This window comes from Terrapene carolina, unplaced genomic scaffold (assembly GCF_002925995.2).
Source record: "Terrapene carolina triunguis isolate 2854851 unplaced genomic scaffold, T_m_triunguis-2.0 Scaffold138, whole genome shotgun sequence".
Taxonomy (NCBI): Eukaryota; Metazoa; Chordata; order Testudines; family Emydidae; genus Terrapene; species Terrapene triunguis.
In genome coordinates, this window is record NW_020664489.1 from 6,067,312 (window position 1) to 6,084,672 (window position 17,361).

General features: G+C 48.0%; 1 protein-coding gene across 1 annotated transcript in view; it reads left to right on the forward strand.

Annotated features, from left to right (window-relative positions):
* MPHOSPH8 (M-phase phosphoprotein 8) overlaps positions 1 to 13,728 on the forward strand; it is a 35,905-nt gene extending 22,177 nt beyond the window's left edge. The window contains exons 10-14 of the mRNA XM_026653407.1: positions 2,107 to 2,261; positions 3,694 to 3,848; positions 10,217 to 10,344; positions 11,075 to 11,158; positions 12,265 to 13,728. Of these exons, the coding sequence (XP_026509192.1) occupies positions 2,107 to 2,261; positions 3,694 to 3,848; positions 10,217 to 10,344; positions 11,075 to 11,158; positions 12,265 to 12,306 (564 nt within the window). The 3' untranslated portion in view covers positions 12,307 to 13,728. The remainder of the gene's footprint in view (positions 1 to 2,106; positions 2,262 to 3,693; positions 3,849 to 10,216; positions 10,345 to 11,074; positions 11,159 to 12,264) is intronic.
* Positions 13,729 to 17,361: the final 3,633 nt, after the last annotated feature.

Below are 17,361 nucleotides of genomic sequence, written 5' to 3' on the forward strand. Positions count from 1 at the left end.
CATGTCATCTGCACACAGGTTTAACTGCAGGTTGGTTTCCCTCTTCATTTCCCAGATCAAGAGAATGTGAGTTAAGGTTTGCAGGCCAGTTTGGTTCCTCAGCAGGAAGGCAAAAACTCCAAAAAGTGAGAGATGCCCCCACACCCAATTATTTTTGCCTTCAGGTGATAACCCAGAGTAGGGTTTTCCTATACTTGTTTTCTAGCAAGAGAAGGTTGGTCAGTGTTGTAATGGGGAAATGCTGAGACCCTGAATGTCCCTGGGAAGAACAAGGTTGATGAGGTAATGTCTTTTATTGTGCCAACTTATATTAGCAAGAGAGACAAGCTTTCAAGACACACTCTTCTTCAGATCTGGGAAAGGTAGGTACTCCCAGATTCACAGCAAAATGCAAGGAGAAACAGGTTGTTTAGCGTAAGTAGCAAGCACATATTGCAGGGGTAGGCAACCTTTCAGAAGTGGTGTGCCGAGTCTTCATTTATTCACTTTAATTTAAGGTTTCGCGTGCTGGTAATACATGTTAACGTTTTTTAGAAGGTCTGTCTCTATAAGTCTATATTATATAACTAAACTATTGTTGTATGTAAAGTAAACAAGGTTTTCAAAATGTTTAAGAAGCTTCCTTTAAAATTAAATTAAAATGCTGATCTTACGCCGCGAGCCTGCTCAGCCCACTTCCAGCCTAGGGTTCTGTTCACCTAGGCCTGCAGCGGGCTGAGCGGGGCAACTCGAGGTCAGGGCAGAGGGCTGGGGTGTGTGTGGAGGTGCAGGGCAGAAGGCTAGAGGGTGTGTGGGGGGTGCAGGGCAGAAGGCTGGATGTTGGGGGGAGGTCAGGGCTGGGGGGTGGAGGGGGGGGGGGGTGCAGGGCAGAAGGCTGGGTGTGTGTGGGGGGGTCAGGGCAGAGGGCTGGGGTGCTCGGGTCGTGGGGGTGCTCCCAGCCCCCTGCCCTGAGCAGCTCATGGCAGGGGGCTGGGAGGGATATGCCCTGTTCCACCCCCTTCCCCAAGGCCCGTCCCTACCTCTCTCTGCCTCCTCTACGGAGCACGCTGCCGCTCGGCTCGGCTCCGCTCCCCTCCCCCTCGCAAGGGCCGTCGTCGGCAGGGAGAGGGAGGGGGAGGGACCAGAATGCACCACGTTGTGGGGAGAAACGGGGGAGGGGGGGAGCTTGGCTGTCGCAGGACCAAGCTTCCCTCCTACCCCTTCTTCCCCCAGCGTGGCGCTTTCCGGCCCCTCCTCCTCCTCTTCCTTCTCTCATCGGGCAGGCAGCATGCCACTCAGAATCGGCTCGCGTGCCGTAGGTTGCCGACCCCTGACATATTGTAAGGGACTGCTCAAGGTAGAGTGGCCCATTAACACCTCTGCAGCCATAAGACAAAAAGAGTGTTGTTGTAAGCCATAAATTCAGTGTTTCTGTTCAGTTCATGATTTTTAGTATCTAGCAGAGTAATGAATTTAAGCTCCCAGGCTCGTCTTTTGAAAGTGCTGTGCAGGTTTCCTTTGAGTATGATATTGTTCTACTTTGCATTTTGCTGTGATGATGGGAGTATCTTTCCCAGGCCTGAAGAAGAGCTCTGTGTGGTTTGGAAGCTTCTCTCGCTCACCAACGGAAGTTGGTCCAACAAAAGATATTACCTCCCCCACCTTCTCTCTCCAATATCCTGGGAATGACATGGCTACAGCTACGCTGCATACAACCTGGGAAGAACGGTCAGACAGGTGGACTGTATTTAATGTTCTATCCAGTGACCCATTACATGAGCTCTCGCAAGGAATTCCATATGTTGAATTTCTCATACTAGGGTTAGGTTGTCCATGCTAAGTGAAATGCATAACTTTTGTGTACAGCATAATCTATTTAGAGGGAACCATAAAGAATATGGCTGCCATGTATAATAGGTTTATAAGTAGGAGACTTGTCATTAAAATATGAAATTAACATCCAGAAAGAATTAAAAGTACTGGAGTGTAATCTGTAAATATTGTGATTGAGTTCAATTTTATGAACTCCTCAATCCCCAATTAGTTTTTAAAATGCTGATTCTGCTGTGATTCAGTTCTCATTACGGAGTATTTTGCTACTTCACGTGTGTGTTTTTTCATGTGTAGGCGTGTAAGAGAGGGAACTCTGACATAGTACGACTTATGATTGAAAGTGGAGCAGATTGTAACATTTTGTCAAAGCATCAGAACAGTGCACTTCATTTTGCTAAACAGTGTAATAACGTACTGGTGTATGACCTGCTCAAGAGTCATTTGGAAACGTAAGTAGTCTGTGTAGTTCTTTATTGTCTAAAACTTCAGATGTGCTTCATGATTTTGGCTTAAGTCACTGAGAAGAAAGTCAGAGAAATGCTAGGAAAAAATGCAAGTTTCCCCTTGGCAGAAAAAAAATAAATTAAGCGGTACCAAAATCACATAGAGATAGGTAACCCAACCATTTTTTTGAAACCTTGAATAAAAGTGCAGAATGAGGAGGCAACTGACAAGCAGCATGGGCTAATGTATTTCACTTTATAAAAATGTGCCCGTGTAGTGCTCTGGGGGCACTCTTATTTAATAGCACCCACAGTAGTTATTCCCACCTGCCCTTCTGTCTGCTTATTAGTTGACTAATATCTTGTAGCACTGCTAGGTAGAGGGGAAGAAACAATTAAAACTAAACAAATAGACCAATATCAAGCAAACTAGGCCCTTCCAAATCCTAAAAGTCCTTCAGATCCAGAACTCACTATTTTCCCTCTAGGCCTCTCATGATAAAACCAGAGGTTTTAGTTTGAGTTCTGGAGATAATCTCAACGACCACAGACAGGGAGAGGGTCATCACTGAATAGGAATAATCTAAAGCTTTAAATGAAAACTAGCATCTCTAAAGTTGAGAACCAGGAACCCCAGAGTTCTAATTCCACCTCTGACCTTGGTTAAGTCATTTAACCCCGTCGGTTTCAAGATTCCCTGTTTCACGTGGGTGTTTAAAACCTACTTGCAAAGGTCTAAAATGCTAAATATTATTGCCAGATGCTGTCTTTCCCTTTGAAAGTTCGGTTGTCTGCTGCTAGTAGAAAGGCTTTGTCTGACTCCCTCATCACAGTCACTGCACAAATTAACTCTTCAGTGGGAGTCATCTCTCTTAAATTGAATATTTACTCAACATGAATTGGGAACTGTCTGTTCTCACATGCAGCATCATAAGTAAAACTGCAAATCAGCCTGGCTGCAAGCAAAGTGCTAATCACTACAGTAGCACTGCTGGTAGAGATGCTGTCTCTGCTTGGCCATTGAGTTATTCCGAGGGGGCTGAGTATTTCCTGTTGTTGGAATTTTGTTTCTATATTGGAGAACTTTCCAGAACTGTCACCAGTTTGAATTTTTTGAAGATTTTGTGGTGTACCTGTCTGAGGCTCATTGTGGTATTTAACATCTGCAGATCAGACATAAGCAAGCAAATCTCACAACCAAACTAGATTCCTGATAAAATTTGATAGCAGCTCTTCATTTCCAGGAATTGGGATATCTCCTTTTAAATGTAAAGCAGGATGTATTCGCTTTTGGAATTAAGAATCCTAAATCTTGCCATCTAGAATCCTTCTGTGCTTCTGTGTACATCTGTTACTTTGTACAGTGATAGGATCCTTATCTAGAAGGGAATACAGTTGGTCTAAATCTACTATAAGCATCATTTGTTCGCTTATTTAGGCTCTCAAGAGTAGCAGAAGATGCAATTAGGGATTACTTTGAAGCTCGTCTTGCCTTGCTGGAGCCTGTCTTTCCGATTGCATGTCATCGTCTCTGTGAAGGACCAGATTTTTCTATGGATTTCAACTATAAACCCCCACAGAATGTGCCAGAAGGTAAGATTAGAATCTGTTTCTAATTTGCAGTTAAAACAATGTATGGTATTACACAACGCTAATTTAACCATGAATTCCATGTTTTCAGAAACTTCCCCTTATTTCATTAGTTATTTTTTGAACCAAACATCCTCCCTACTTCATTCCTTTTGGCCTTTTAACTCGTTATTTTTCGAGGCCTTCCTTCTACTTATTAGTCAGGGTCTTTCTTCACAACATACATTCTTCTTTGAGTGCTTGTTCACGTCCATTCCACATTAGGTGTGCACGCACTGCGTGCACGAGCGTCGGAAACTTCCCTTAGCGGTACCCGTCGGGCCGGCGGGGCCCCCGCCTGAGTGGCACCACTGCGCCGTGCATATATATCCCAGCTGGCCCAACCCTCTCCAGTTCCTTCTTACCGTCCATGGTGGCGTTGGAACAACCTCTTGCTCTCGTAGGAGAAGCAATCCCTTAGCTTTAGAGTACTTAACTGCTATCAGTTCATTAGCATTCCCTTGTTGTGGACACTTAACAGATTAGGTGCTTGGAGGCTTCCAGCACCCGCTCACGGGTTTAAGGCTTGCGCCACGTGCCGCAAGCCTATGCCGGTTAGTGACCCCCACGACTCCTGTCTACGTTGCCTGGGGGAAGCACACCAAATAGAGAGGTGTAAGATTTGCAAGGCGTTTAAGCCTAGAACAAAGAAAGAGAGACATTCGTTTGAAGCAGTTGTTGATGGAGGCCGCCCTGCAGCCATCGGGGCCAGAGCACCCGACGCTGGCTCCAGCCTCCTTGGTGTGGAGTGCCCCGGAGTCGGCAAAAGACCCCACAAAGGAGACGGGAGCCATCTAAGGGCCCGGGCACCGGGAAGAGCATGATGGATGCTGTACCGGTGCCACAAGTCCCACTGAGTCCAGCCCCAAGTAAACTCCGTGAGGACGACGGGCTCGAGGGAGTAATAGATCAACCCTCCACACCTGACACCTTTGAGGCGGCGAAGGATCTCATTGGGTTGTCGGTGGTGAGCCCCCTCCTGACCAGGGAGAAGCCTCCGGCACCCGGGCCCAGGATGCCATCGAGGGGAAAGCCAGCAATGGTGCGCCGTTCGAGGACCTGGCATCGCTCCCGGCGTTGGTCCCAGTCGAGCTCAGAGTCTGTGGACTCTCAGTTACCCCTGACGCAGAGGGAAGTCTCAGTACCGGAGGCGAGTCAGCGCACGGGGTTAGTGCAAGGGACCCGACGCTCTCCGGCACCCGGAGAAGGCGAGCTGGTCATCGCCGAAGGCTTCCAGAAGTCACGGGTCCTGGTCCTGGTCCAGGTCTCGGGAGCACCGATACCGGTCCCGGGAGCAGCGGTACCAGTCCTGTTCCCGATTGGCAAGAAGCCGCTTGTCGACCTCCCGCCGGCACAGATCGACGGCATCGCCGTGGCCTTCGCGTTCGGCGTCGCTGAAGTCCGGCTCCGACTTGGGCCGATAAAGTTATCCGCACCGGACAACAGAGAACACCAGGCTGGGTGGCAACCCCAGTGGGGACTGCCAGGACACTGGCCCTTCTGGACCCCTTGGGCCTACCACCAGCGGCAAGGAGCTCCCTCCAGGGCCAGCTACTCAGTGCACCGGTCCCCGCACCGATGCTCCTCCGTGCGGGAAGCTACGGTGTCCAGACCACCTGCACAGAGTCTGGTGCTGCCCCAAGGTCAGCTGTCCCGGCCCGAGCCGGAAGCCCCTCCCGCAGGGGAAGGGGACCAGCAGGAGGAAGCTGAGCAGCTGCTGACCTCCTTGTCATCCCCGGATGAAGCAGTAGCAGGCACAGCAGTATTAGTGCCTCCGCCAATAGACCACAAAGCCCATCAAGAGCTACTGCGTAAGGTTGCTCATAACTTGGGGTTGCAGGCCGAGGCGACGGTTGAGCAGGGGGACCCCATGATGGACATTCTGAGCCCAGAAGGTCCATCCAGAATAGCGCTTCCGCTCATTAAGACCATACAGTCGAACTATAAGACTATATGGCAGACCCCGGCCTCCAGCGCTCCAACAGCCAAAAGTGCGGAGTGCAAGTACGTTGCCCCATCAAAGAGGTACGACTTCTTGTTTTGCCACCCAAGCCCATGTTCCCTGGTAGTCTCGGCGGTAAACGAAAAAGAGCACCATGGGCAGCAGGCCCTGGCCCCCAAGGCCAAGGAAGTGAAGCTCCTGGACCTGTTTGGCAGGAAGGTATATTCCTCAGGGGGCCTCCAGTTGAGGATTGCTAACCAGCAGGCCATCCTCAACAGGCATAACTTCAACTCCTGGGCGGCAGTGGGGAAGGTTAAGGATAAGCTCCTGCAGGGTTCCCAGCAGGAGTTCACGGCACTGGTGGACGAAGGCATGGCCGTAGCAAAGACCTCTCTCCAGGCATTCTTGGATTCAGCGGATGCGGCGGCCAGGACAGTCACGTCTGGCGTGGTCATGCGACGCTCGGCATGGCTTCAGGTCTGCCGCCTGAGGTCCAGAACTCGCTCCAGGACCTCCCCTTCGAAGGGTCCGGGCTCTTTTCGGACCAGACGGACGCAAAGCTACATAGCCTCAAGGACTCGAGGGCTACACTCAAATCGCTGGGTATGCACACCCCAGCGACTCAAAGGAAGCCCTTCAAGCCGCAGCCGCCTCCTCAGCGTCACTACCAGCCTCATCTTAGGCACGAGCCCTACTGCAGGCGAAGCGGGGATAACAGGAGGCGACGTAATAATAATAATAGCTCCAATAGGCCGGGCCAAAGCCAAGGCCAACATAAGTCCCAGCTGGGCCCTAAACCAGGCTTTTGAAGGTGCGCTCAAGGATAGCGTACCAGACCAACCACCGGATCCGTCCCTTGTTTCCTGAACTGCCTGTCCCGTTTCTCCCGTGCATGGTCCAGCATTACGTTGGACCGTTGGGTGTTATGCATGGTGCGAAACGGATACATGCTGCAGTTCTTCTCCCTGCCTACTCCCCACCTCCCTTCCCCGTCCCTCTTCAGGGACCCCTCTCACGAGCACCTCCTGCAAAAGGAGGTTCTCACACTCCTAGACGCGGGGGCGGTAGAGATGGTACCGAAAGACCTAAAGGGGAAAGGGTTCTGCTCCCGATACTTCCTCATTCCCAAGGCCAAAGGAGGCCTTTGACCCTTCTAGACCTATGCGGCCTCAACAAATTCCTGGTCAAGGCCCAGTTCCGCATGGTCTCTTTGGGCACCATCATCCCTTCCCTGGATCTGGGGGACTGGTACGCTGCCCTCGACATGAAGGACGCGTACTTTCATATCGCCTCCCACCCAGCGCATCGCCGATTCCTGCGTTTCACCATGAACCAAGAACATTACCAGTTCACGGTTCTCCCATTTGGCCTAGCTGCGGCCCCACAGGTGTTCACAAAATGCATGGCGGTAGTGGTGGCCTTCTTACGGAGGCAGAGGATTCAAGTTTACCGTACCTCGACGACTGGCTCCTGGTGGGCCGGTCCAAAGAGGAGGTTCAGTCCCACGTACAGGTGGCCCTGAGACTATTCCGCACTCTGGGGCTCCTGGTCAATGTCCCCAAATCCACCCTCATTCCAACGTAGAAGGTGGAATTCATAGGGGTGGTCCTAGATGCGGTACAGGCAAAGGCGAGCCTTCCAGTATCACGATTCCTGGCCATCCAGCAGGCAGTGACCTCCCTGTGCCAGTTGCCCACTACGACGGCCAGATGCTGCCTGAGGCTGCTGAGCCACATGGCAGCATGCATGCATGCCAGACTGAAACTGAGGACTCTGCAGGCTTGACTCGCCCGTGTATACTGCCCAGGCAGGGACCCCATGGACTTGGTAGCGACAGCCCCGGGGGATGTGCTAGACTCCTTGCGGTGGTGGCGGTACCAGACAGTGGTTTGCGAAGGCATCCCCTTTGCCGCACAACAGCCGGACCTGACGCTTGTGACGGACGCGTCAGACCTCGGATGGGGTGCTCAGCTAGGGGACCTCAGGGTTTGTGGTCGGGAGCAGAGCGGTTGCTCCATATCAACGTGAAGGAGCTCAGGGCGGTTCGTTTAGCCTGCCAGACCTTTCACGCCACTTTGAGTGGTCACAGCGTGACAGTTCTGACGGACAACATGACCGCCATGTTTTATGTAAACAAGCATGGCGGAGCCCGTTCCTCACCGCTCTGCCACGAGGCTCTCCTCCTCTGGAACTTTTGCATAGCCCACACCATCCACCTCGAGGCGTCAGACCTCCCGGGGGTGCGGAACAAACTGGCGGACCACTTCAGCAGGTCGTACCGCATGCACGAGTGGACGCTCAGAGCGGATATCTTGTTTTCGCTCTTTCACAAGTGGGGGTTTCCCCAGGTAGACCTGTTTGCCACCAAGGACAACGCCCAATGCCTGCAGTTCTGCTCGTTCCAGGGCTGCAGCCCAGGCTCAATAGCAGACGCTTTTGCGATCCCGTGGGGAGGGGAATTGAAATATGCCCTTTCCCCGCTTCCTCTGGTGCACAAAGTCCTGCTCAAGGTGCGCAGGGACAGGGCAGCGGTCAACCTCGTCGCCCCGGCCTGGCCCCCCCAGCACTGGTTCACTACGCTCCTGGAGCTGTCGGCGGAAGCCCCGGTAACCCTGCCTCTGCACCGGGACCTCATCATGCAGGATGGAGGGCAGCTCCTCCACCCCGACCTGCAATCACTGCATCTGACTGCATGGAAGCTCTGTGGCTGAACGCTTTGGAGAGCCAGTGCTCCCTTCCTGTGCAGCAGGTTCTACATGGTAGTAAGAAGCCCTCTACCAGGGCGACTTACCTGGCCAAGTGGAAGAGGTTGTCGTGCTGGTGTGGGCCCCAACAGGTTCAGCCACACCAGGATCCAGTGCTGACCATTCTAGAGTATCTACTGCACCTCAAGCAGCAGGGTCTGGCCCTGTCCTCGATCAGGGTGCATCTGCTGGCCATTTCTGCCTTCCGCCCAGGGTTTTCAGAGGGCTCAGTGTTCTCCCACCCAATGGTGGGGAGGTTTCTTAAAGGACTGGAGCGGGTGTTCCTTTACTCAAGCCCCCCAGTCCCTCCATGGAATTTCAACATAGTCCTTTCTAAGCTCATTGGGCCCCTGTTCGAGCCCCTCGCTACCTGCTCCCTCCTCCACCTTTCCTGGAGGCCATCACTGCAGCCAGAAGGGTATCTGAGCTGAGGGCGCTCACCTTGGAACCACCATATACAGTGTTTCATAAAGACAAGGTGCAGCTCTACTTGGAACGCACCGAGCCCATTCGTAAATCCACGCAGCTGTTAGTGGCTGAGAGGATGAGAGGCCTCCCGATGTCGGCGCAGCAAATCTCCTCCTGGATTACAGACTGCATTCGCGTGTGTTATGACCTATGTTCCGGCCCCGGCGGTCACGGCCCACTCGACCAGGGCGCAAGCAGCTTCAGTGGCCTTCCTGGTACAAGTCCCGATCCAGGAGATCTGCAGAGCAGCCACCTGGTCGTCGGTGCATACCTTCACGACCCACTACACGGTCAACCAGCAGGCCCGAGAGGACGCGGCGGTTGGCGGGGCGCTCCTCCGATCAGTTGTTCCGTGACTCCTGCCCTCCTCCAAAGGTAAGCTTGTAATTCATCTAATGTGGAATGGACGTGAACAAGCACTCGAAGAAAAAACGGTTACCTACCATTTCATAACTGTGGTTCTTCGAGATGTGGTGTTCACGTCCATTCCACCACCCGCCCTCCTACCCCTCTGTCGGAGTTGCCGGCAAGAAGGAACTGGAGGGGGTCTGGCCAGCGGGGATATATATGCACGGCGCAGTGGCGCCACTCAAGCGGGGGCCCCACCGGCCCAACGGGTACCACGAAGGGAAAAGTTTCCAACGTTCGTGCATGCAGCACACGCACACCTAATGTGGAATTGACGTGAACAACACATCTAGAACAACAGTTACGAAAAGGTAGGTAACCGTTTTTTTCCATTACCAAACTTAAGCTAACTTTAATTTCATTTTAATCCTACACCTTGCCCCAATGACGAAGGCAGTCGTCCTGCAATGAGCTTGCTTTCCATTGGCTTGGGAGTCTAGAATCTTTGTGGTTCTGAACAGCAACACTATGGACTGGTTATGCATCACCAAAGCAGTAAAGTTTAGTATTTGTCAATATTTGCCAACATCAAAAACCAAAATTGCGATCTTATAATAATGTACAGTGTAGTAGTGTGAAGTTTTATTTAAAAACAAAAACCACAATACCCTCCATCTAAATGAAGATTTATTCAAGGGTACAGTGGACCTAGTTTTAGCTCTCCTTTACCAGTTTGGGTAGGGGGGTATAACTTTTTAAAATCATAAACCTTCTGATTTCAGATAAATCACATTTTCTTTATGAAATTGATCAAATTGTCTTCTCTTTAGGATCTGGAATTCTTCTATTTGTTTTCCATTCAAACTTCTTTGGTAAAGAAGTTATTGCTCGGCTCTGTGGACCATGCAGTGTGCAAGCAGTGGTTTTAAATGATAAATTCCAGCTTCCTGTATTTTTGGTAAGTATTGTCCATTGAACTAGTTAATCTGCTTTTATAGCACCTCTACAAAAAACAAACTTGTAATCTGTGTAATTTCAAGGGACTTGAATTGTACTTCAGTCCCAGCATGTTTCTTGTGACAGGCCTTTTAATATAGTAAATTGCAATTTCTTTGTTTAAAAAAAAAAAAAAAAAATCTGTTGAAAGATCTATAGAGAAACTACAGAGGAAAATGGGAATATTTAGTAGCCATTTCTAGTCTTCAAGGCTAGTGAAGATCAGGGTATCAGAGGTGAAACGCTGTCAGTAGGGAGTTGAGCAGGAAGTGGGCAAATTGTCAATCTTAGTGCCTTTTCTGGTCAGCTTCAATCAGTGACATGAGAATTTCAAAAGCTCAAGAATCCCAGTCTCTTAGCCATGAAAGAACTAAGTTTGAGTTAAACTGCTTTGCATTAAGTATACTATGCTGAAATTTGTAGTAATTAAACTTGTATTCCTTAGTTTACCTTTCATTAGTGCTTCAATATAATCACATTCCCTAGTTCTGTTTCTTCACAGAGAATGATGTACTTACACCAAAGGGCTTAAGTAATGTCGTCTCAGAACTATCTTTCCAAAAAATACACTTGTAGCTATGGATGAGATGTTCTTAACTCCAGTCTCTCAGTGCTTCTGCATTTCACCTCAAAGTGCCCAGAGAAGTGTTTGCCACACACCAACACTAACTTATTGTAATTTTTTCTTTTAGGATAGTCACTTTATTTATTCCTTCAGTCCTGTTACAGGCCTTAACAAGCTTTTTATACGGTTGACAGAAGCGCCTACTGCCAAGGTGAGACATGCTTACCTGTACAAAATGTATGTAATGAGGTGGTGGTAGAGTGATTTTATTTTGACAGAAGTTCCAATGTCTTTCTCTTCCAGGAGTCTCAGTACTCCAAATTATAGGCCTGGCCTATAAATGTAACATTATTTAAAGTGTTCCTCATTTTCCTTCCCTTCAGTTCAGTTGACAACCTTTTTCAGCTCCTATCCCAGTCTATCTGTGATGTTGCCAAAAGTCACTTAGGGTCACCGCTGATGAGATTCACTTTGAAGATGGAAATATTTCCGTCATGAATAAATAATAGCCAGAGTAATTCATACCCCAGAATGAAGTGCTTAAATTGCAGTTGGACTAAATATTGCAAATGGTGTTTACTAGGTCAGTAATAGGGAGCAAGTAAAGGTAGCAGCTACTGGATGTGCACTGAATGACATTGTGGGCACAGAGCAACTACCAGCCATCTTTTGTTAAACCTGTGTAACTGGTGTCAGTGCCATGGAAAGTTCAGAAGCAGTTCCCGAGAGCCTGCATTGAAGTCAGGGTGTGCAATTTCCTTTTTAGAAGTGTAGAAAGTCTGCTAGATGCTGCCAGATGGTTCCTGCAGTGATTACAACAGTCACAAGAGTAATGATAGGTTGATCCTGTCCTAATAACGCTTCTGGGAGGAGTTGTGGTTCTTATTCACTCTAGCACTACAGAGTAATGAGGTTCTCCGGTATTTAATTATGCTGCCTATCAAATACATCAGCATTTCATCCAAAAAGCTTTTCTAAAAACTTGATTGCTGCCTAACATGATAAAGAGAGGTAATTCTATTGAAGCTCCTGGTCAAGGTTTGGAGTACGTTAATTTACAAATTTGTTTGCTGTATGAACAGAGGATGTTTAAGGCACTTCAGAATATTGTTAAGTACTTTCCTTTGAATTTTGATTTTCAAACTGTTCACTTTAGAATATGGGTCCAAAAAATTCTGATCCACCAAGTACAGATTATATAAACTGCATTTTCTTCAGTTACTAGCAAGTTTCCTCCACCTCCCCTTTTACTCAGTACTTTTACCTTTGTGCAAGATATATGGATGGTCATTTGAAGCATTTTTTTCCTTCTTACAGGTAAAGTTGCTAATAGGGGCGTACAGAGTGCAGTTGCAGTGACCTCATGAAGTTGCAAGAATAATTATTTCACTGAACTCTTTGGACATACTTCTGGTTCCTCCCTCCATTTAAACACTGATAAAGCAGTTTGGAACTTTTGGCACATCCACTATTCTCAGATTGTGTTCCCACCTTAACACATTTAATCAGGCAATCTATATTTGAAAGTACCTGTTGGATAGCAGATGAATGTTCTACTCTAATTGGTGGGAAAGGATTGTCAATTTTATTTTGTACAGGTGTAAATGTAAGTATTTGTGCCAATACCTGTAATTCCATTTTTTTCTTTAATTTGTAGAGTGAGTCCAGACTGCATATTTCAGCTTTTCCACAATGTGGAATGGTGCATATAAGAGCTAGTTAAGAAAATTAGAAGAAACGTGTCTTTTTTAGTAATTATGAAGATCTTCATTTGTAAACACACATTTTCTACTTGTCTTAATAGTAATGTTTCTATGTAAAATGCAGAACTGTCGTATTCTTGGAGCCGTGGGCAGAATTAACTTCAAAGTTGCTGCATTACAGACTTAACCTTGAGTTGCTAAGGGCTGCATTCTTAATGGTGGATAAAGGAGATCTGTCATCAGTGGGACTTCATGACAAAAATAAGCTAGCAGTTACACTTAAACAATGGTTCCTTCAAGTAATGCCTAAGTTTGTTTTGAAAGTATAGTTTATATTAAAGTTTAAAATCTACTTTTATATTGGAGAAACAATTGATAGTTTTACAGATAATCTTAATCTTTCAGATCTTCTTGTGTAGACATAGAGGAAAATAAATACATACCTACAATAAACTAGAAAACTTGTAATTACTTTCAGTTGCCAGACAATACTTTTGTAGACAAAAGGATGCTCACAGGGTTCAGACCGTCTAAACCCTTTGAAGTGGAATTTTATATATTGCCCTCTAATCTCAGACATTAGTTCCTCAATGCAAAGAGCTGCTATCTTTTATTTAAATGACCTGTTTTATCAGATGACAGCATTTCTGTAATGGTTTTGTGCTGTTAAATACAAATGTAAAACTTCTGCATGAAGTATAGAACAATATTTTTGTTGGTAAATTAAACGTCACTTTGAAAGGTAAAAATCCAGATTTGTGCCTTTGCTGTTCTGGTTGCTATGTGTAATTTACATGCCGCTATGTGCCTATATTGTTACCAATACTATTGTGGAAGAAATGCTTATTGTATTGGAGTGCTCACCATTAAAATGGTGCAACTGTATTATGTATCCTTTTTAAGAACTATGATTTTATGTAACTTCAAACAGATTAACTTCTGGTTCTGAAAGAAAAGCTAAAGGGTTTAACTTTTTAAAAACATGAAACTTTTTAGATACCAAATTACAATAGTTTTAATTAACTCACATGATTTCAATCTTGTGGAATGTCACATTAAACTAAATAAAACTAGAGTAGTGATACACGCCCTTTGCAAATATACATTTTAATTTGTATCAAAATAGCTGTTTATCCTTTTTATTTAAACACTGTGTATGGAAATTAACAAATCTGTTCTGGGGGAGATGTAGCTACTCTGCACAAATTTTGTAATGTTAAATATCTCCTTTATTACTTCAACATAATAGATGTGTGAAAGTGAACACCAGTTCAGGATCAAGTACAATCAACCCCATGCATTTGGGAATCTTGTATAAGTGCACTTTTCACGTTACGTGAGTCGCCTTGTTAGCAGTTTACTCATCTTAAACTCTGCTGTTGTGAAATAACCCTGAGTTTCAGAGGGCTTGCTCCAATGGAAGTCAGAAGCAAAACTTGCATTGATTTCAATAGGAACAGGATCTGTTCCTGAATCTGTTTTCTTATTTCCGAGGGCTTTTTCATAAGTGTAGTTGACTAGGGTAGTCATTTTCCAGTTAGTTTTACAATTCCATATGTATGCACGGTACTTTCAACAAAATGTGATTCATGTGCCAGAGTGCATTACACAGTGACATCGCTTTTGTACTGAAACCTTCAGTGATGGAGGTTGGAGGAATTCAAGAGCTGTGTGAGGACTGGGACAAAAGATCTTTGAACCGATTACCTTAGGCAGTCTTACTTTATAAACATAGCCACCATTTAGAAATTACTCTCTCCAGTGCAAGGTACATAAAACTAACCTAAAACATTTCCAGGAACATCTGTTGCTGCTCTCCAAGTTACCATAGTCACTGGTTTGTCAGGGTGTCTTTTTTTTGGGGGGGGGGAGAGGGGAGGAGCATGGGGGGGCAGAAATAGTGCATGGATGCTTCTTCGAGTGCTGTCCCTGTGGGTGCTCCACTTTAGGTGTTCGTGCACCCCTGCGCTCGTAATAGGAGACTTTTAGTAGCAGTGCCGGTTGGGTCGCACATGCGTGGTCCCTGCCTCGCACTGCTGCAGGCAGTGTTGCATTGCCTCAGGCTCACAGGCAGGGAGTGGAGAGGTCTCTCGGACCTGTGTCGGGGCATTAGGCTTGGGACCCCCCCCCCCCCCCCCCCCCCACACACACTTCACCAGCCACAGCTTCGGACAGAAGTGCTTTCTCCAACCCCACATTGGAGTGCCCTGCTGGGCGTCACTCGAGGAAGCACCTGGGTCCCCACCGCAGGAATAAAAAATAAAAACCCACAGCTGTCCTGCAGATAATAGCAGCACCGGCTGTGCTGTCAGCACCGGGAGCTCCGGCACCGCTGCACACAGAGACTTCGGAGCCCTGTGCCTCCATGCCACAATCCACAGCTGCTCCGCGGGCAGGCATCCAGTGCTGGCACCAGCTGTGTTGTCAGCGCTGGGAGCCAAGGTGGTGGAAAACCCCGGCACCCCTAGAGCCAGAGACTCTACAAGAGCCAGCTCCAACACAGGCACTATGCAGAAATCAAAACCCCGTGCCTCCGCACTTCGTTTTATATTCATTCCGTGAGCAGGCATCCAATACCAGCACCGGGAGCCGAAGTAGTGGAAAATCCTGGCACCCCCGGCACTGCTAGAGCCAGAGACTCTACAAGAGCCGGCTCCGACACAGGCACTAAGGGGAAACCAAAACCCTACAAATGGCGGCACGGCACCCCTACAAAAGGCGGCTTCTTCAATGGCACGTCCAACACTCACAGAGGTGCAGCCAGCAGTGCTGCCTTCCCCTCCGCAGCCCTGGCACTGACAAGGAGGCAGCCCCAGGGGCCAATGAAACCAGCACAGCGGCAGTTCCTCAGACAGAGGGTTCTGGTATTTGGCTCTGCCCCTGATCCCCCTATTCGCGGTACCGATATGAGAATGATACCCTTGGCACCATGTCTCCCTGCGTCCCCAACATCACTCAATGTCTCGCTCCTTATTTGAAGGAGGAAGATGAGGAAGAACAGGGAGCTATTCCCCCATCAGCTCCTATCCATCAGGAGTCAGTCAACCCAGGAGTCTGTCCTGGGGCATATTATGCTGTCCCCAGATACTTACAGTGGTATGGGGACCCCCTATGCTGCTCCCATCCCAATGGGCATACTGGACTTCATGGGTCGTATGCCCACACAAGGGGGGACTGCCTGTCACGGCCAGACCCAGCACACAGTAATTCCCCACAGCTTCTGTACCAGCACCCTCAGTGGTACCAGGGGAAGAGGAGGAAGAACCTCCGCCCCTGCAGGGGAGATCACCTACCCACTTGCCATCATTGTCCAGAGCGGACACCTTTATGCCTCCTTCCCCTAATACTCTGGACATCTCCCTTGAGGAGGTCCCCGTGATACAGCATGGGCTAGTGGATTTTTTTGCATACATCTGCTTCGTTTAAAAAAAAAAAAAAATTGCCCTTCACATGAATGAGGCACTGATGGACCCTGTAAGGGTCATTCTGTGGACCCCTGCGGCTTCCCCTCCAGCCGCCGGAAGGTCCGTGTATCAACAAAGGGTGTCGACTTTGTATCCAGTGCCTAATTTCTTAGTGTAGACGCAGTCCAGCAATGTGGCATGCAACAACGGCCCTGAAACACAACTCATGGTAAGGACTGGAAAAGACTTGATCAATTTTGGCAATCAGGCTTATTCCTTGGCTACCCCTCACCTCCGCATAGCCAACTATGCGACATTACTAACAAAATACAACTATACAAACTACACAAAAATGTCTGAATTGATTGATTTTTATTGCCAAGACAAGGGAGAACAATTCACAGCACTTGATTCTGAGGGCAGGGCTGCAACATTTGTGTTGACGGTGGTTGTAATGAGAAGTTCATGGCTCTATCTTTCTCGCTTACCCGAAGAGGTGCAATTCACGGTGGAAGACTTGCCAGCCCAAATTACTCACCAAAAAGACAGACGACTCATTCCACTCACGAGCAACTCTCTGATCCTTGGGAACCTATAACCCCAAACCTAAGAGAAAACAGAGGAATTACTTTACATCCCAATGATACCACCGGCCAATGTATTCACAACAACAGCGGTGATTTGCCTCACAGGGTCGCAGACACTGGCCCTGAGGGGACAACAATCTACTTCTCAAGTTGCTGCATCCCAACCATGAACTTCCCCTAACAAGAACTCTGGTGGATGGAGACCAATGCTCGACCTCCGGTAATTCAACAAGTTCATCAGAAACACAATGATTCAAGTATCAGAGGGGTAGCCATGTTAGTCTGAATCTGTAAAAAGCAACAGAGGGTCCTGTGGCACCTTTAAGACTAACAGAAGTATTGGAGCATAGGCTTTCGTGGGTGAATGCCCACTTCATCCCCACTTGCGTCTGATGAAGTGGGCATTCACCCACAAAAACTTATGCTCCAATACTTCTGTTAGTCTTAAAAGTGCCACAGGACCCTCTGTTGCTTTTTACAATGATTCAAGATGGTCACACTATACGCTATAAGTGACTGCCTGCTAAAACCCAGCACACAGCATTGCAAGCCACCGAAGAGGTGGTAACCCTCTTCACGAACCTGGGCTTCCTAATAAATACCGACCAGCCCACTCTAACAACTGTGCAAGAGCTGGACTTCATTGAGGGCCACCTCAACTCTATCAAGGCTATAGCCTCACTACCGAGACAACGTTCTTTCACTCTCATCAGCCTCATA